General features: G+C 48.1%; 1 protein-coding gene across 1 annotated transcript in view; it reads left to right on the top strand.

Annotated features, from left to right (window-relative positions):
- NAA25 (N-alpha-acetyltransferase 25, NatB auxiliary subunit) overlaps positions 1 to 3,304 on the top strand; it is a 792,299-nt gene extending 788,995 nt beyond the window's left edge. Inside the window, exon 24 of the mRNA XM_085636118.1 lies at positions 1,828 to 3,304. Within this exon, the coding sequence (XP_085492244.1) occupies positions 1,828 to 1,950 (123 nt within the window). The 3' untranslated portion in view covers positions 1,951 to 3,304. The remainder of the gene's footprint in view (positions 1 to 1,827) is intronic.
- The last annotated feature ends 12,419 nt before the right edge of the window (positions 3,305 to 15,723 follow it).

The following is a 15,723-nucleotide window of genomic DNA, read 5'->3' as shown; positions in this document are numbered from 1 at the left end:
GGCGACTGCGTGCTGGAGTATACTGTGTTCCTGACTAACGGCACTTTAGGACCATTGGTCGGTGTCCTACCAATGCTATCCCACTTCTTTTAGCCGGTTTAGGTTCTAGGACGCTTATTTTCACTGTTGTATGTACTGACCCGGTATGTGCTCACTGTCATACCAGTTTGTCGTCTCTCTGACTTTTAGGTCAGTCAACACATCGGACTCTGCAGGCCCATTCATTCTCATCTTGGCGAAGCCAACACCTCTAACTTCCGCTCCGGAATTCTAGCTTTATGCTTTCTTCTCTCAACCCAGTATACATACCGGGTTTTCCTGCAGTCTTGGATGGCTTGCGGTACCCTGCCTCCCATTGATACCGCTCTTTTTGGAGCTTCATGAGTCTGGTGTGTCTGCGCTAGCTTGCAGCCCCACTGTATTTCGTCAACTGCTCATAGGTACGTTCCCTCAGGAACTTGATGGGGTACAGTCGCAGGCCCGCCTCCTCTATGGGTACGGCTTTGGTATCTATTCTAAGTTAAGGAATCTGCGGCTAGATGTGTCTATCAGATGAACGAGTTACTTACCTTCGGTAACGATGTATCTGGTAGAGACAGTCTAGCCGCAGATTCCTTAATGCCCGCCTGTCCTCCCCGCTCTGCGAGGACCTTTTCAGGTTGGGCTTCCTACATTTGCCTCCCTCTGGGTGGCTTTATCTTTCTGCAGTGTGACATCTTTCCCTTCGCTCCTACACAGAATAATTCATTCTGTTTTGCTTGCTCCATTTCGCCCGTTCTTGTAATGGGACGGTATGCTCATGTGTCTGGTGCCCCTTTACATCCCTACGCCCTGGGTTATCCAGTGGGGGATTTCCTCCTCTCCCCCCCCCCCCCTCCCATCTCTCCGCTTCTTAATCGCTTTGGGGTCTCCTACCTCCCTACTGATTGGGTGGCTTAAATCCATTGGCTATACCCCTGTCTACTGGATCTCAACTCGGGATATGGCATCCCTGCCTAGTGCCGTCTTGTGAGGGATTGTCTTTGCTCATGGGTTCCAGACTTGTGTCCTTCACAGTTACCTTTTCAGGTTGCAGACTTCTGTCGTCTGCAGCAATGTTTTTTCTCACATCCTCTTCTCCCTCCGGGGGAGGTTTGTCGTCGCTTTTCGAGGATTGTTCCTCACAGCGGTACTGTGTTTTTTCCCTTTGCTAGTTTTCAGTATACGGTGCCTGGCACTGTGCTTTATGGTGCTGTTTATCACCAGTCGCTTTCCTTTGCATTTTCTACCTTTTACGCACACTGTTCCCATATTCTCACAGTTTTTGGTGGTGGCTCCGCGTTGTGGCGCGGAGAAGTCTCTCCGAAAAAAACGGACAGCGCGCCGGGGGAGGCATATATGCTCCACTGACGTCACGTCCGTGGACGATGTCAGGGCGGAGCCATGCGGGGCCGCACCCCCCCCCCCCCCCCCCCCCCCCCCCCCTCCAACGCACAGAGGTGCTGCTGCGGAAAATTTCCAGGATCCAGTCTGACGCCTGGGGATATTTTAAGTTAAGGAATCTGCGGCTAGACTGTGTCTCTACCAGATACATCGTTACCGAAGGTAAGTAACTCGTTCATTAAAAGGTTTTTGATCTCCAGAATTCTAAGTTTAGTGAAGAGGGGTAGATATACATGATTCAAATCCTGTCATGCACTGCTGTGCCCATCGAATTCAGGGTGGGCACTTTTCATGTGCTAGCAAGTGACAGTGACTCAAAACAACTTGGCAATGCCCAAAGCGCATACCTATTGAGATGGTTTTGTGGATTTGATGATGCTGATTGTTCTTACTCTTTTTTTCCAGGAAGAGAAGTTGTTTACAAGGACTGCACAAGGAAAGGTCAGGAGCAGTTACCAGCAAACGCTGCAGGAAGCTGGAGAGTTGTTGAAAAAGAGACTTGATACCATAAAAAAATTAAAAATCTAGAACTAAAACCATGTACCATAGGCATTGATAGATTGCACACCAGAAGATGGGTGACTTACTTTCCCAGACAGGAGCGACATTCAACCATCAACTTAATCCAGAACTTCCTCCAGAAATGCATGAAGGACTTTGATCACAAAATAATTTTTTAGGTGAAATAAAATATATATACAGGCAATTTAAATTATTGTACATAAAGTAGAGGCCGTATCCCAGCCTAGTTTTGACCACTTTTTTATATACCTTCATCAGAAGATAGCAACAAAAGGTTTATCCATTTGCCACTCGGAGCTCTTGCAAGCAGCCTGTAGATACAGCAAAAATGAACTAATGTAAAGTATCTTTCAACTTGAGAGCCTGGACTCGGTGTATCATCAGAGTGTTTTTGTAACGGCCTTATTGGAGAACAACAACAATTATATTGCTTACCTCAAAGCTAGTCGCAGATCTGGTCTCTTTTCTATTCAATCTATAATAGGTTTGCTTTAGGTCTACCCAATGACATGAACATGACCTAGCAGAAGTGCATCTAGGATATGGTCCACTTGGATATATTTCATTAGGGCACTTACAATTCCCAAAGGAAAATGGTAGCTTGCACATTAAATGGTTGAAACTTGTTCACTAGGCATCCAGCCAGTCTGCACTGAGAAGGGAATGAGACCAGGAAGTATAGACCTGTTAAGTGTACACACCCCAAACCGTCTTGACCTGCTGTAGAAAGCTCTGCTTTTCACTCGTTTGACAGAGGAACATTTTACGTCATTTGCACAGTGATACTTGATCTCACTATTGATCATTTCATGTAATTTTTTCATACAGCTCTACCTGCTTGTACAATAATAGCTCTAAAACTGCTTTAAGCGATAATCCTAAGTACTTTTCTTTTGTTCAAAAAAGATAAGTCCCGATCGGCAAATTATGGTTGAAGGCCGGAGTAATTTTGCTACTTCATTGGTAGAAAGTTGAAAATGTTACTTTTGTATTTATTTTTTTAACTGTATGCTTGTTTTTGCAGTTGATCTGTTTTGGTGCTCTGGGGACTGGTTTGTTTAACACATTATGTTATACGAATGTATTGCTATATCTGCGTTCAGGCTTTTTTTTTTTTTTCCTCAGACATGCTGTTTAAGTAGCCAGCAAACCAAAACAGAGGCATTTTAACCTTTCCTTCTATTAGGCATACTTACAGACTTTTACAGATTTCTTTATACGCTCTGACTTTAGTAAATTGCTCATGTGAAAACTATAAAAGTAGTTGACAATCGTAACATTGTCCTCTCCAAACATTTGTTAGACATGTTGGTTGGTTGATAAAAGTATTTTTTAAATAAATCCATATGAAATGAGAAAAGGTAGTGCTTTTACTTGGTTTATTTTCCCCTTCAAACACAGGGAAAGTATTTGTGTTTAATTGCAAGGATGCTTTCTTTCTTTTCTTTTGTCAGCTTTCCATTATCACCTCGAGCATCATTGAGGACCACTCAATCTTTCTCCAGTTAATGTTTCCTCTGTATCCACCAAGAAGAAGCGAACAACCTATTATTTACACGTGAACGTACGTCACTTTGAGCTAAGGACTGCAAAGTGTGCCTGCTAATGTTCTGGTGTCATGTAGCATGGCACAAGGTTTCTGTTTTTGTTTTGTGTACTGATACTTACTCCAGTATGGGAACTTTCATAGATTCCCATGCTTGTATCATTCCCTGTCGGAATGGGGGTCCCCAGTATACATAAAATAGCAATAGAAACCATTACCAAAACTGAAACTAGGCCTAGACCCATTCTAGTTTTGCAACATATTCACCTCTTTTTGTAAAAGAGACCAAATAAAGTGAACAACCAATCAGATCAGCCTCACCTCTTAAAACCCTCCTGAGAGAAGCTGAGAGCCTCAGATTTTCTACCGCACGTTGTGCAAGGGAGTCTCCGCTGAGCTCTGCTTAGTTGTTTCCTGTTAATCTTACTTCTACAATTTTTCACCAGTTTATTCTTCAAAACCTGCTTGGACTTCGTGCCAAGATGGCTGATAAGGAGAAGAAAGCACTCTTTAAAGCCTGTGCAACTTGTGCTAAAAAGAGGTTAAATTTGGAGGACAAGCACAAAGACTGCATTAACTGTCAGTACCCAGACCATAAGGCAGCAGACTAAAATATACCGCACATTTTCTACGAAGACTCTGCGAGACCGTGAGGGGCGCCTTTTGACCTGTCTCCAGAAGCTCAAGTCAAGGAAGGAACCAGTCTCCAGTGACAGTGATGAGGCATCCTCTGCTACATCTTCCAGAAGGTCTGTAAAAAGGGTAGAGCTTCTCCTTTGCATTCTGATGAACGTCCTGGTAAGGCCTTAAAAAAGACCTCTCATAGGTCTGAAGGGCATAGTCCTGGCGAATCTCCTCACCGAGGTGTAAAGGAGAGGGAAGGACTATCAAAAGGCGTAATGTCTGAGAGGAAATCCAGCTGTTCCTCCATCTTCTCCTCCAGCGGCTCCAAAGACTTTTAAAAAGCCCTCCTCACTCTCTTCGGAGGTAAAATCTGTGAAGAAAGTTCACTCGACGATGTTGTCAACAACTCCGTCGACTAAATCAAATGGACAGTCTAAATCATCTCCTTCAACTCTGGCTCCGTCAACGGGCTCGTCGACTGTGATCTCCTAGTCTCCGGCGCTGATGCTTCTGTGTTCCGCGTCGATTACTTCCACACCGATGGTGGCTGTGTCGTCACCGACGTCTACACTCGACGATGACCGGAAAAATTACTATTTCTGTCAGAAAGCGCAAGATTACACCTGAGATGACTTCCCCCAGGAGGGTGACTCCTCTACCTCCTGCACTACTCCTTGGAGAAGAGGGATCTGAAGAGGATGATGGACTGTTTGACTATGCAGGTAGCCCTTCTCAATTACACATCAAGTGTCAGAATGCAGACTCCGATGGGGAATAAGTGGAGCAACAGCAATATGATCCTTCCTCAGATTATCAGGACAACTACCAACAGTAGATGGTCTCTATGCCTTCCTCCCTACTAGAGGACTTGCAGTCTATGCTTTTGGACTATAGGAGATTTGCAACACAACCTCCAGTTCCAGTTGTGGTGCCAGTTACTGCTGTTCCGCCTGCTCAGCCTGCTACCCCTCAATTGCCACCGCCTCAGTCAATGCCTGTAGCCCAGGATGCACCACCTATCATGCCTCTCGTTCAGGATGACACCTCTGAGGACCAGGGCAACGTCACAATACCAGATCCAGACACAGAGTGGGATGACTGTCATTCCTGATCCGGCTTCTCCTTCACCAGCACATGTTGATTCCCCCCCCCCCCCTGCAGACATAGGGGGTTCCCATAATTTGATGGAAAGGGACGCTAAGAGATTTGAACTGCCCGTGCCAACGGTGCAGTCTGACTGCTTCCTTTATGACTTCAAGGAGCCTTACAAGAAATCAGTTTGGTCCATTCCTATTGTTGGTCACGTCTGGGATGAGGGGTTGTAAGTGATGCGGAGTCCAGCCACGGTAATTCCAGTACTGCCTCGCCTTGAGAAAAAATATAAGGCTCTGGATGATAGCACGGCCTGCTTGGTCAGCCAGCCTAAACCAGACTGTCATCTCTCAGGCTGCCCAAAGAAAGTCCAGGAATCCTTCTGCTCCCCTCGCGATGCCTCCAGATAAAGACGGCAGATGCCTCGATAACGCGAGCAAGAGGTTTTCCTCTATGTCCAGCCTGTTGGTCAGGGCTGCGAGCGCCTTAGCGATACTTGGTCGCTACGATCGCCAGATGTGGTGCGACGTTTCCCCCTATCTGGCCCAATTGCGGAAGATGCTAAAAAAGTAGCGAAGAAGATTCTTCAAGAGGGAGAGAACGTCTGCTGAAGTCATTGACTGTGCAATGGACATTGCAACGACTACGTTCCGCTCCCTTGTGGGCACTGCTGTCCTTTTCGTCCTGAGGTCCAAAACAAGATCTTGGATCTTCCCTTTGATGGGAAGGCGCTCTTTGGGAGACATATTGATGATGCACTCCAGGACATTAAGAAAGACCTGGAAACCGCAAAATCCTTAGGGACTCTGCAGTACCGCAAGGTCCCCTTCCGTGGAGCCAGAGGTAGAGGTAATGCCACGTACAGAGGAGGATACCAGCATCAACGGTATTCCTCATATGGATCAAACTCGCAATCTTACCGGACGAATTATAACCAGCGGCAAAATCAATCCTCCTCCTTTCTCTAGATCGAACAGAGGAAGACAAGACACCAGGGGAGGGACTCCTCTAAGCGTCAATAGCGGCTTTCTGGCTCTTACTACTGTCCCCTCTCCTCCTGTAACATCAGTGGGAGGCAGAATTTCAAACTTTCTCCACAACTGGCAGCAAATAACATCGGCTCGTTGGGTGCTGAAGATCATTCAATGCGACCGTACTCTGGAATTTGTCCAGGCACCACCTTCCACCCCCCTCGCGCCTCTGTGTCAAAACATCTCAGTCTCTTACAGTTGGAAGTCCATCAAATGCTCCTCAAAGGAGCGATAGAACCGGTCCCTCTCTCTCAACGGGGAGAGGGTTTCTACTCCCGGTTCTTCCTGGTCCGGAAGACTTTAGAAAAGTGGGGCCCTACTCTAGATCTGAGGGAGCTCAACACCTATCTCGTCAAACAATCATTTCGAATGGTTTCTCTGCAGGACATCCTTAGTCTTCTCAACTCTGGGGATTACATGGCCATATTGGATCTAGAGGATGCTTACTTTCACGTACCTATCCATCCAGCCCACAGGAGGTTCCTTCTCTTCACAGTAGCCAAGAGCCACTTTCAGTTCAAGGTCCTACCTTTTAGTCTCCGATCTGCTCAGCGGATCTTTAAAGAGGTATTAGCTCCGGTGGCAGCTTTTCTACGAAAACAACAGCATCAGGTCTTCCCTTACCTGCACGACTGGTTGCTGAAGGGTTTTACCAAGCACGCTGCAGAAGAATCAGTCGTGGCGTGCACACGCCTTTTCGACACTCTGGCTGACTCTCAACACAGAAAAGTCGACCCTGTCCATCCAGAACAGCCAGATTTCTGGCAGCCATTCTGGACACATCCATCAACAAAGCTTTTCCGACCCGGGAGAGGTAAGAAAAGCTAATGGCCATGGCCCGTCTGCTGTTAAAAAGACAGTCACTTTCAGTTTGTCTCTACAAGTCCCTCCTAGGGTCTATTTCCTCCTGCATTCCTCTAATTCCTCACTGCAGGTTGCGGATGCGTCCTCTCCAGGAGGAGTTGGACTTGCAGTGGCGCCAAGTCGACAGATCCTTCGAAGACAAGATCTTGGTTACCGTGTCCATGAGGTACGCTACATCATGGTGGACGAACTAGGAAAACATTTCTCAGGGTCTCTCTTTCAGGATCACCCCTGCTCCTCAGAAAATAACTACCTCGCTGGAGGGCTGGGGAGCAGTCTTGCAAGACCTTCATGTAAGCGGTCGTTGGCTGCCCCAACATCATCTTCTACATATCAATCTGCTGGAGCTCAGAGCGATTCGCCTGGCGTTGCAGGCTTTTCTTCCGCGAATACAGCAGTCTGCAGTTCTAATACGTACAGACAAAATGACGGCCATGCATTATATAAACGAGGAAGGCGGCACAAGATCTCGTCTTTTGTCACAAGAAGCCCAGACAATTTGGGAATGGGCGATCCAGCAGGGGATATCGCTCAAAGCGGAGCACATACCAGGCGTTCTCAAAAATACAGCGGACACGCTGAGCAGACTGAAATCGGTCAGCCACGAATGGGAACTGGACCAGTCCACTCTGGAAAAGGTTTTTCGCCTATGGGGCAGGCCTTCCATAGACCTCTTTGCCACGGCGGAGAACAAGAAATGCATATTTAGCGCAAGCAGGCTTCACCACCTGGGATCATTGGGGAATACGCTTTCAATGGGCTGGTCAGGCGCTTTTGTTTACGCTTCCACCCCCCCATTCCTCTGATCCCCAGGCTTCTCAGGAAGCTCAACGCGGAACCTTGCAAGATGATTTTGATAGCTCCTGCGTGGCCCCGACAGTTTTGGTTCACGGAGCTGCATCTCCTCTCCCTGGACCTTCTGCTTCCATTGCAGCCGATTCCTTCGCTGCTGACTATGTCCCAGGGCTAAGTCTGGCACCTGGATCCTCAATCCCTGCGGTTGTCGGCATGGCTCCTGAGCACCGAGAATTTCTTGGTTTGACCCTTTCAACAGAATGTAGAGATGTACTTTCTCAGGCACGAGCCCCAAGTACCAACAAGACATACAAGTTGAAGTGGGAGCGTTTCTGCATTTGGTGCCAACGAGAGGGTATCCATCCTCTTTGTTCCGAACCACATGAAGTTCTTCCTTATATTCTTTCATTAGCCAAATCTGGGCTGGCTCACTCATCCATTACAGTTCATCTTGCTGCCATCTCTCGCTTCAGACGCACGTCTTCTGGTCCTTCCCTCTGGTCGGCTAGGATAATTAAACAGTTTCTCAAGGGCCTTTTCAGAGTCTTTCCTCCAGTCAAGCCGCCGCCTCCTCTTTGGAACTTTAACTTGGTTCCCATCCAGCTCATAAAGCATCCCCTCGAACATATTCACCGGGCGGATTTGAAATTCCTCTCCTGGAAGTTAGCTCTGATGCTAGCCTTGACTTCGGCTAGAAGAGTGGGTGAATTGCAGTCTCTCACCATTCAGGATCCTTTTCTCCAGTTTAAAAAGGGTACAGGGATACTCCGTACCAACCCAAAGTTCATACTGAAAGTGACTTCAGACTTTCATTTGAATGAGCCGGTTATACTCAAAACTTTTTTTCCTCAACCTACTACTCTGGACGAAAAGGCACTCCACTCACTGGACATTCAGAGGTGCTTAAAATTCTATCTTCAGCGTACTAAAGACTTCAGGAAGTCTCCTCAACTGTTTGTATCTTTTAGCGTCCCTCGTAAAGGGTTTCCCCTTTCCAAGCAGGGGATTGCTTGTTGGATTACCAGCGCTATCAAGTATTGTCACAGAGCAGCGGGTAAGCCCCTGGAAGGTCGGGTCCGTGCTCACTCCACGAGGGCGATTTCTTCTTCATCAGCCCTCTTTGCCGTAGTTCCTATCTGGGAGATCTGCAGAGCAGCGACCTGGAGCATTAATCGTACATTTACAAGACATTACTGCCTGGATTCTTCAACGCAGAGTGACACAGCAGTTGGCCAGGCAGACCTGAGGAACCTCTTTCAGTAGTGGTGAGCTTTCCCTTTCATCCCTCCTTCCATTTTTACTGTTTTTCAGCTCTTGCACATTTTGTAACCTCATGTGTTTATAATTTCTAATGTTAGTAAGATTGTTTATTGACCATTGAAGTTGTCATTATGGTGGATAAGCTGTTGCTTTCTTCTTGATTTCATAATGATCATGGTTCTAAAAATGTGCTTGTAACTGCTAGCTACTCTGATACAAGCATGGGAATCTATGAAAGTTCTAATACTGGAGTAAGAAAACAAGTTACCTGTAACTTTGGTTCTCCAGTATTGGAAACTTTCATAGATTCCCATGCGACCCACCCTCCTCCCCTGGGAAACCTCAGCCTCTAGTACCATCAGTAGTATGGTTACACAACTGCTACGAAAATCTGAGGCTCTGAGCTTCTCTCAGGAGGGTTCTAAGGGGTGAGGCTGATCTGATCTGATTGGTTGTTCACTTTATTTGGTCTCTTTTACAAAAAGAGGTGGATAGATTGCAAAACTAGAATGGGCCTTGGCCTAGTTTCTGTTTTGGTAATGGTTTCTGTTGCTATTTTATGTATACCGGGGACTCCCATTCCGACGACGGGGAATGATACAAACATGGGAATCTATGAAAATTTACAATACTGGTGCTCCAGCGGAAAAGGGCAAATTTACATATCCTCCCTGCCCCACAGACCTGTCATCACATCTACTCATTCATACACTCATTCATTAGTGGGGCCCATAACACCAACACACACGTCTCACTAAATGTCTGCTTACAGGAGGAAAAGAAGCGCAGGACATGTGGGGGTACCTTGTTACCTATAGGGGGAAATTCTTTACATTATATACATCAGTACCTATAGATTTCTAACTTTAACATCAAGGCACTGCACCACTTGGTCGATGGACCAATTAGTTGGACTGGTTGATGGTGATTTCGAACCAGCTAAAACACATTTAATATATGGAAATGAAGATTCTAATGTTAAACCCACACTAATCCCAATATGTATTAGTATTTTCCAAGCCTGTAGCAACATTTAAAGCAATGATACTCACCATTCTGCTACACTGGAAGCACAAACCATCACAAAGGTAACCTAAATCATGCAATTCTCTATTTCAACACATCCTACAGTTAGTTTGCGTACCATAGTTAATAATTGAATTATTTAGCCATGCAATTTAGCATTTTAGTCCCACGTATATCTTGTGTTTATTAAGATGCAAGAGTTGGTTAATTATAACACTCCACACAATTAGTACGAATTAATATTTAGAATGATTACATAATTAATATTTTCATGCAAAATAGAGAAGGTATACACATTTTTGCTTTACCTGCTACATCACTGGAAAACCAAAGTTAGAGGTAAGTAACTTGTTTTCATTCAGTCACTTTTGCTGTCAGACAGTGAAATGCCCTGGCTGCTGACTAGGACCTCTCTTGAAGACTTCTTGCAAGGCTACAAGTTCTGTGCACTTAAGATTCGTTCTTTAGATGCTGTACATGGGACATCTAATTAAACAGTATGCAATGACTTGCAATCAGATTTTTGGGTTGTACCTCTGCTGCCTTCTTCGGCTCATTACTCCACCTCCTAGCACTGAACATCACCTGTGGCCATCTCAGTCCTCTCAAGCTGTCATGGTTTGCTTTTGCAGTATCATTTGTGACCGCCGTAACTTTGTTCTACTGTGCACGCTGAGGCGTTTGTTTAGCTGCTGATTAATCAACCAGTTTCTTAGATGGCACTTGCAATAGATGTTGGAGGAGTTCATAGCAAGGGAGCATGAAAGGCTTTCTAAGCCCCAGGTGATAGTTTCCTTATTTTCACAGGCCCACAGAAAAGGGTAATCGTTTTGTCTTCATGTTACAGCTTAATTTCCATGGGGCACCAACCAGGTGCAACATCTATGTAATAACTCTCACAGTGAGGCGCATCTGGGTCCAACTGTTCATTTTGAGTTACTCAAAAGGTCTAAATCAGCCACACATCTGTGAGTTACCCATTGTCCTAATAATTGTCATGGATTCTGAAGAGGTGCCTCCTAGTTCTAATCCTTTGATGGGCCAGCCTAAAATTTCCCTGGGCTTCCAATGTACCAGAGTGCGCTACTGGGCAAATGAGGACAGTCCTGTTGCTACTCCACATAGAAGGGCTTAGGAGTCTTAAAATCTTGCCGTGTTTGTTCGTCACACTTTTCCTGAGTGTGGTAAAGTTGGTCACCCAAGTTAACTCCATCCAGCAGCATGGGTGCGATTTTGAGGTGTTTGTCTAAGGAAAAATTCCCGAAGTGATTTCTTATTGTCAAGTGGCTTTTCATACCACTAGCAATGGAGAAGAGTCCCTGCCAGACAGTTTGAATTGACTCTTTACCTTCAACCAGCATCTGATGTATTGTCTCTAAATGTGCATCAGGCAGATGTGCTGCTTTCTTTATAAGCTGCTAGAAGCCGTACAGATACTTTACCAGATTAGTTGCATTATTTTCAGATCCCAGACCCAGAAGCCCCGAGACACAATCCTGTTTTTTTTTGTTTTGTTTGGTTTTTAAGCCTCTGCTTCGTCCATTCTCTGCCATTTGATACATGGTGGCAAGTTTAGAACCCATTACACCGCCCCTTGCTGTCAGCTGCATCAACCACTAAAGAGTCAATAACCAGATAATGTGCTTATTAGAAAGGATTTCCCTCCTCTTGTCCTATACTTCCTTACAACTGATCGTGAGATTGCATGTACCACAGTTGTCCTCTCAGCTATTGGGCTTGGAAAGTTTCAGTATAGGAATTAAAGTCGGTCATTCCAAGGCCCTTTAATATATCATTGACTTTGTCATATAGGTCTGCTTCTTGGGTGATATTTGCTTTGAACCCCAAAGTGAGACTTCTAGAGGGTGAACGACAAATTGTAATCATCAGTTCAAACGCTCATAAAACTCTCCAGTGTTACCTTGTACAGCATTACAGAACACTGAATTCTGTGGTGACAAAATCCTGGAGCTGCACTGAATGCAGAGGTGGATGGGCTTAGAAACAAACTGCTCTTTTTGGGCCATCAAGAAAAAAAATCCCAATAATTTAAAAATGTTAAAATGCACCATTGTGATTGCCAAAGACCCAGAAGCAGACTCAACCTCCCATGCTCCATGGCTGTGCTCTGAATCCACTCATGAAGCCCTTCAACATTTGCTCTGGCTCATCAAGGAGGACCAGGGAAGGTGGCCTCTTAACTTGAGGGAACAGTGATGACTTAAACTTCCTCTTATGCGTCTTTCATTCCTGTCTGCTGAAGGGCTCTGATGGGAATTCTGATCCCCATGGTAGAGGGATTTGGTTCTTTCCCAACTCTGGAGGTTCCTTTGGACCTCAGGGGTTGACTTAACTAAAAATAAATTAAGTTGGTTTGTGTTCCATGTATTGTTGTAGCAACACATAATTTGCATAGTGATATTTTATATCTGATAGAGACTACTAGCCGCAGATTCCTTAACGTAGAATTATCTCCAGGCGTGAGACTGGATGCGGAAAATTTTTGCCACCGCAAATCTGCGCGCCAGTACCACGCGACCCCGCCCTGACGTCGTCCGCGGACGTGACGTCCGTGAGGTCACATAAGTCCCACTCCAGCACGCTGATGTCAGTTTCCTGTTTTCTGGCTCTTTAGCGCCTTTAGTTTGGAACAGTGTACCATGCCTTCGGGCTTCAAGACGTGCATGTCCGATGTCGGCAACAGACCCTCACACTATCTGTATGTGGTGCTTGGGCGAGCACCATGACCCTACGGACTGCGAGACTTGTCAGCATCTCAATCCAAAGTCCTGACGGGAGCACCGGATGAAATTGCTGTCGGCCCGCTTGTCCAGATTGGTGTAGTCGCAGCATCCATCTCCTACCTCGGACGGGTCCAGGGGCGGCCGTTTCCGGCTGCAGCATCGTCCTACGCAAAGGCCCCATGGGCGTCGTTCGCCCGCCGGTAAGTCTTGTAGCTTGCCACCGAGGCCCTGTCCTTCGGCAGAGGGCGCCGGTTCCTCCCGGGACGTGCGTCGTCGCCCATCTCCACCCTATTCTCCATTACCCGGCGTTGGGGCGACGAGGGCCCAGATGAAAGCCTACGCAACAGCTCTGCAGGCTTCCTTGGGCCCTCCTCCTCTTCCTGCGATGTCTGTGGATTCCTTGCCTTCTGCGGACTCGCCGACGAGTTCGGCTTCAGGTTTTGGAGGTGTGGTGCCGTCTAGGTGCGGCCCTTCGGGGTTCCCCTCTTCAGCCCATAGCATCCCGGCCTCGCAGCAAAGCCCCGCGGGGTTCCCTGCGGTGTCGCAGGAGGTTGCCGGGACTCACGGCTCGTCCCCAAGTCCCCCTCGGTCCTCTGGGCAGGCGGCTGTCTTCCCGGAGGCTGAGTCGGCGCTGTTCATTGGCCGCTTCGGCTATAACCCCGCCCCTCCCCTCTCCGATGAGGCACGTGGTGGTGGAGGTCGACCCGACGCCGCTGGTGGACACTTTGGTGCCGGTCGAGGACTCATCGGTGCCTGTGGTGGACTGCCCGGCGCCGTCCCGGTGTCGGGTCGTCGACTCTTCTCCAGATGTCCCTTCCTCTCCGGATGTCTGTCATCTCCTTGTCTCCTCTACACTGGAGACTGGGCGCCGCGTCGTGGCCTTTTCTCCGGCGGATTCCAGGGCGGGTTCTACGCCGTCTCCACGTCCACAGCCCCCAGACCCGCTCTTCCGCTCCCTGCAGTTGTCTGCCCCGCAGGCTTCTCCGCCCTCTCCAGAGAACCCTCAGGTTTCCCACTCGTCCATGGGTCTCCCATCCTACAGGGGCAGGTCTTTTCTCCCTTCAGCAGGGCGCAGGGACGGGTGTCTTAGTTTGCAGCCTTCGCCCAAGGAGGAGTTCCTTTCCCCCCCCACAATGCCCTACGAAGGCGAGTGTGGCCTTTGTCCGGTCCATTTCCACGGCCACTGGCATTTTGCAGATGGGCAATCCGGTTGCCCCACTCCCTACGGACCACTTATTGGAGGTTCTCCACCAGGGCTCTGGTGGAGGGGAGCCGCTTCTCCAATTTGAAGCGTCGCTCCATAACACTCTTCTGGGGCGCCCTGCCAATGGGGGATCCGGTGCCTCAACCGCTCCTTCACAGTCCTGCTCAGCACGATCCAGCTTGCCTTTTTTCCCACCCCTCTGCCCAGGGCCCTGTCCTGCAGGCTGCTTTTCCTTCCTTGCCTTCAGTGCCGCACCCACCGTCACGGGAGGCTCAGTGGCTGGACTCCTGGGGGCGTAACATTTTCGCCTCCACTAGCGCTGCTCTGCGTGCACTCAACACACTTTGTGTGTGGGCCAGGGATACTTCCGATCTGTGGGATTCCGCGGAGTCCCTTCTGTCTTGCGCCTCCCAAGAGGGTGCCCACGCTGATCTGCGGCACCGTGTGCGGGATGGTCGGGAGTTAGCTACATTCATTCTCCGTTCGGCCTTGAACGTCTGATTCCCTCGGCCAAGCTATGGTGAGTTCTATGGCCCTCCGCTGCCATGCTTGGCGCGGGATGGTGTCTTTCCAGAGAATGTTTGGGAGCGTCTTGTGGATTTACCTTTTGATGGAACTATGTTGTTTCACACCCACGTTGACTCCGCTATTCAGAGACTCCTTGAGGGGCTCCGTCCCCCTCCGTAAACTCGGCCTTCCGGCACTTTATGGGAGGCGTTGTCTCTCCTTCCTCTTTGGGGCCTTATGTTTTGGTTGGCCTGTTGTGTGCTGTGTGCGGCTTTGAATGCCTTCAGGGTCTTTCAGTGGGCCCCTCTCTTCTTTTGGCTGCTGGTTCAGCCCTTCAGCTTGTGATGTGTATTTTTTGCTGTTAAGTGCAGCTGTATATGTCCTCAGGTTGGACCCTTTGTGCCTTTTTTGGCTGATTAGTAAGCAGTCTGTGGTGTTTTCCACAGGTCTTTTTGGTTCTTGGCCTCTGCTGCGGGTTTCCCTACGAGGTGTTAGGCTGATTGGAAAGCCGTCTGTGGTGTTCCCCCAGGTCTTTTATGTTCTTGACCTCTGCTGCGGATTTCCCTAAGAGGTGTTTCTGTTCAGGGACGATTCATAACCTAGGTGGGGTATTTGATGGCCATTGTATAGCCCTGTCTTAAGCTAGGCGGGCGTAGATACCTTCTCAGGTTCCTTGCGTTTTCCTGGCATCACAGTATACCTCTCTCTCTCTCTCTCCCGCTCTCCCTCCCTCCCTGCCTCTCCTTTGCGCAGCTTGTGCTGCTCCAGGTTTTGTCCAGCCCACTCAGTATCCGGGGGTGTTTCTATCCTTCTGCTATAGGGTTACTTCCCTCTTCATCTCTGGATCATCGGGCCGACCTTTGTCATGCTGATTACAGCGTTGTCTTGGTGTTTCCACCTAGTTCTCCGCCGTTTCGGCTGGGGCCGCTCTGTGCTCGCCTTGTTCTGAGCCGCTGCTTCATAGCATTTGCTAGCTGTCTGCTGCGCGCGCATGGTAGTTTTGGTCCCCCCTCTGTGGGCCTCGCTGTGTCAGCGTGTGCTCCTGTCACTTGTTTGTTGGAGCTTTGCGCGTCTGTGTCTTTTTTC

Source organism: Triturus cristatus, chromosome 11, assembly GCF_964204655.1.
Source record: "Triturus cristatus chromosome 11, aTriCri1.1, whole genome shotgun sequence".
NCBI classification, from domain to species: Eukaryota; Metazoa; Chordata; class Amphibia; order Caudata; family Salamandridae; genus Triturus; species Triturus cristatus.
This window is presented reverse-complemented; position numbering and strand designations above follow the sequence as displayed.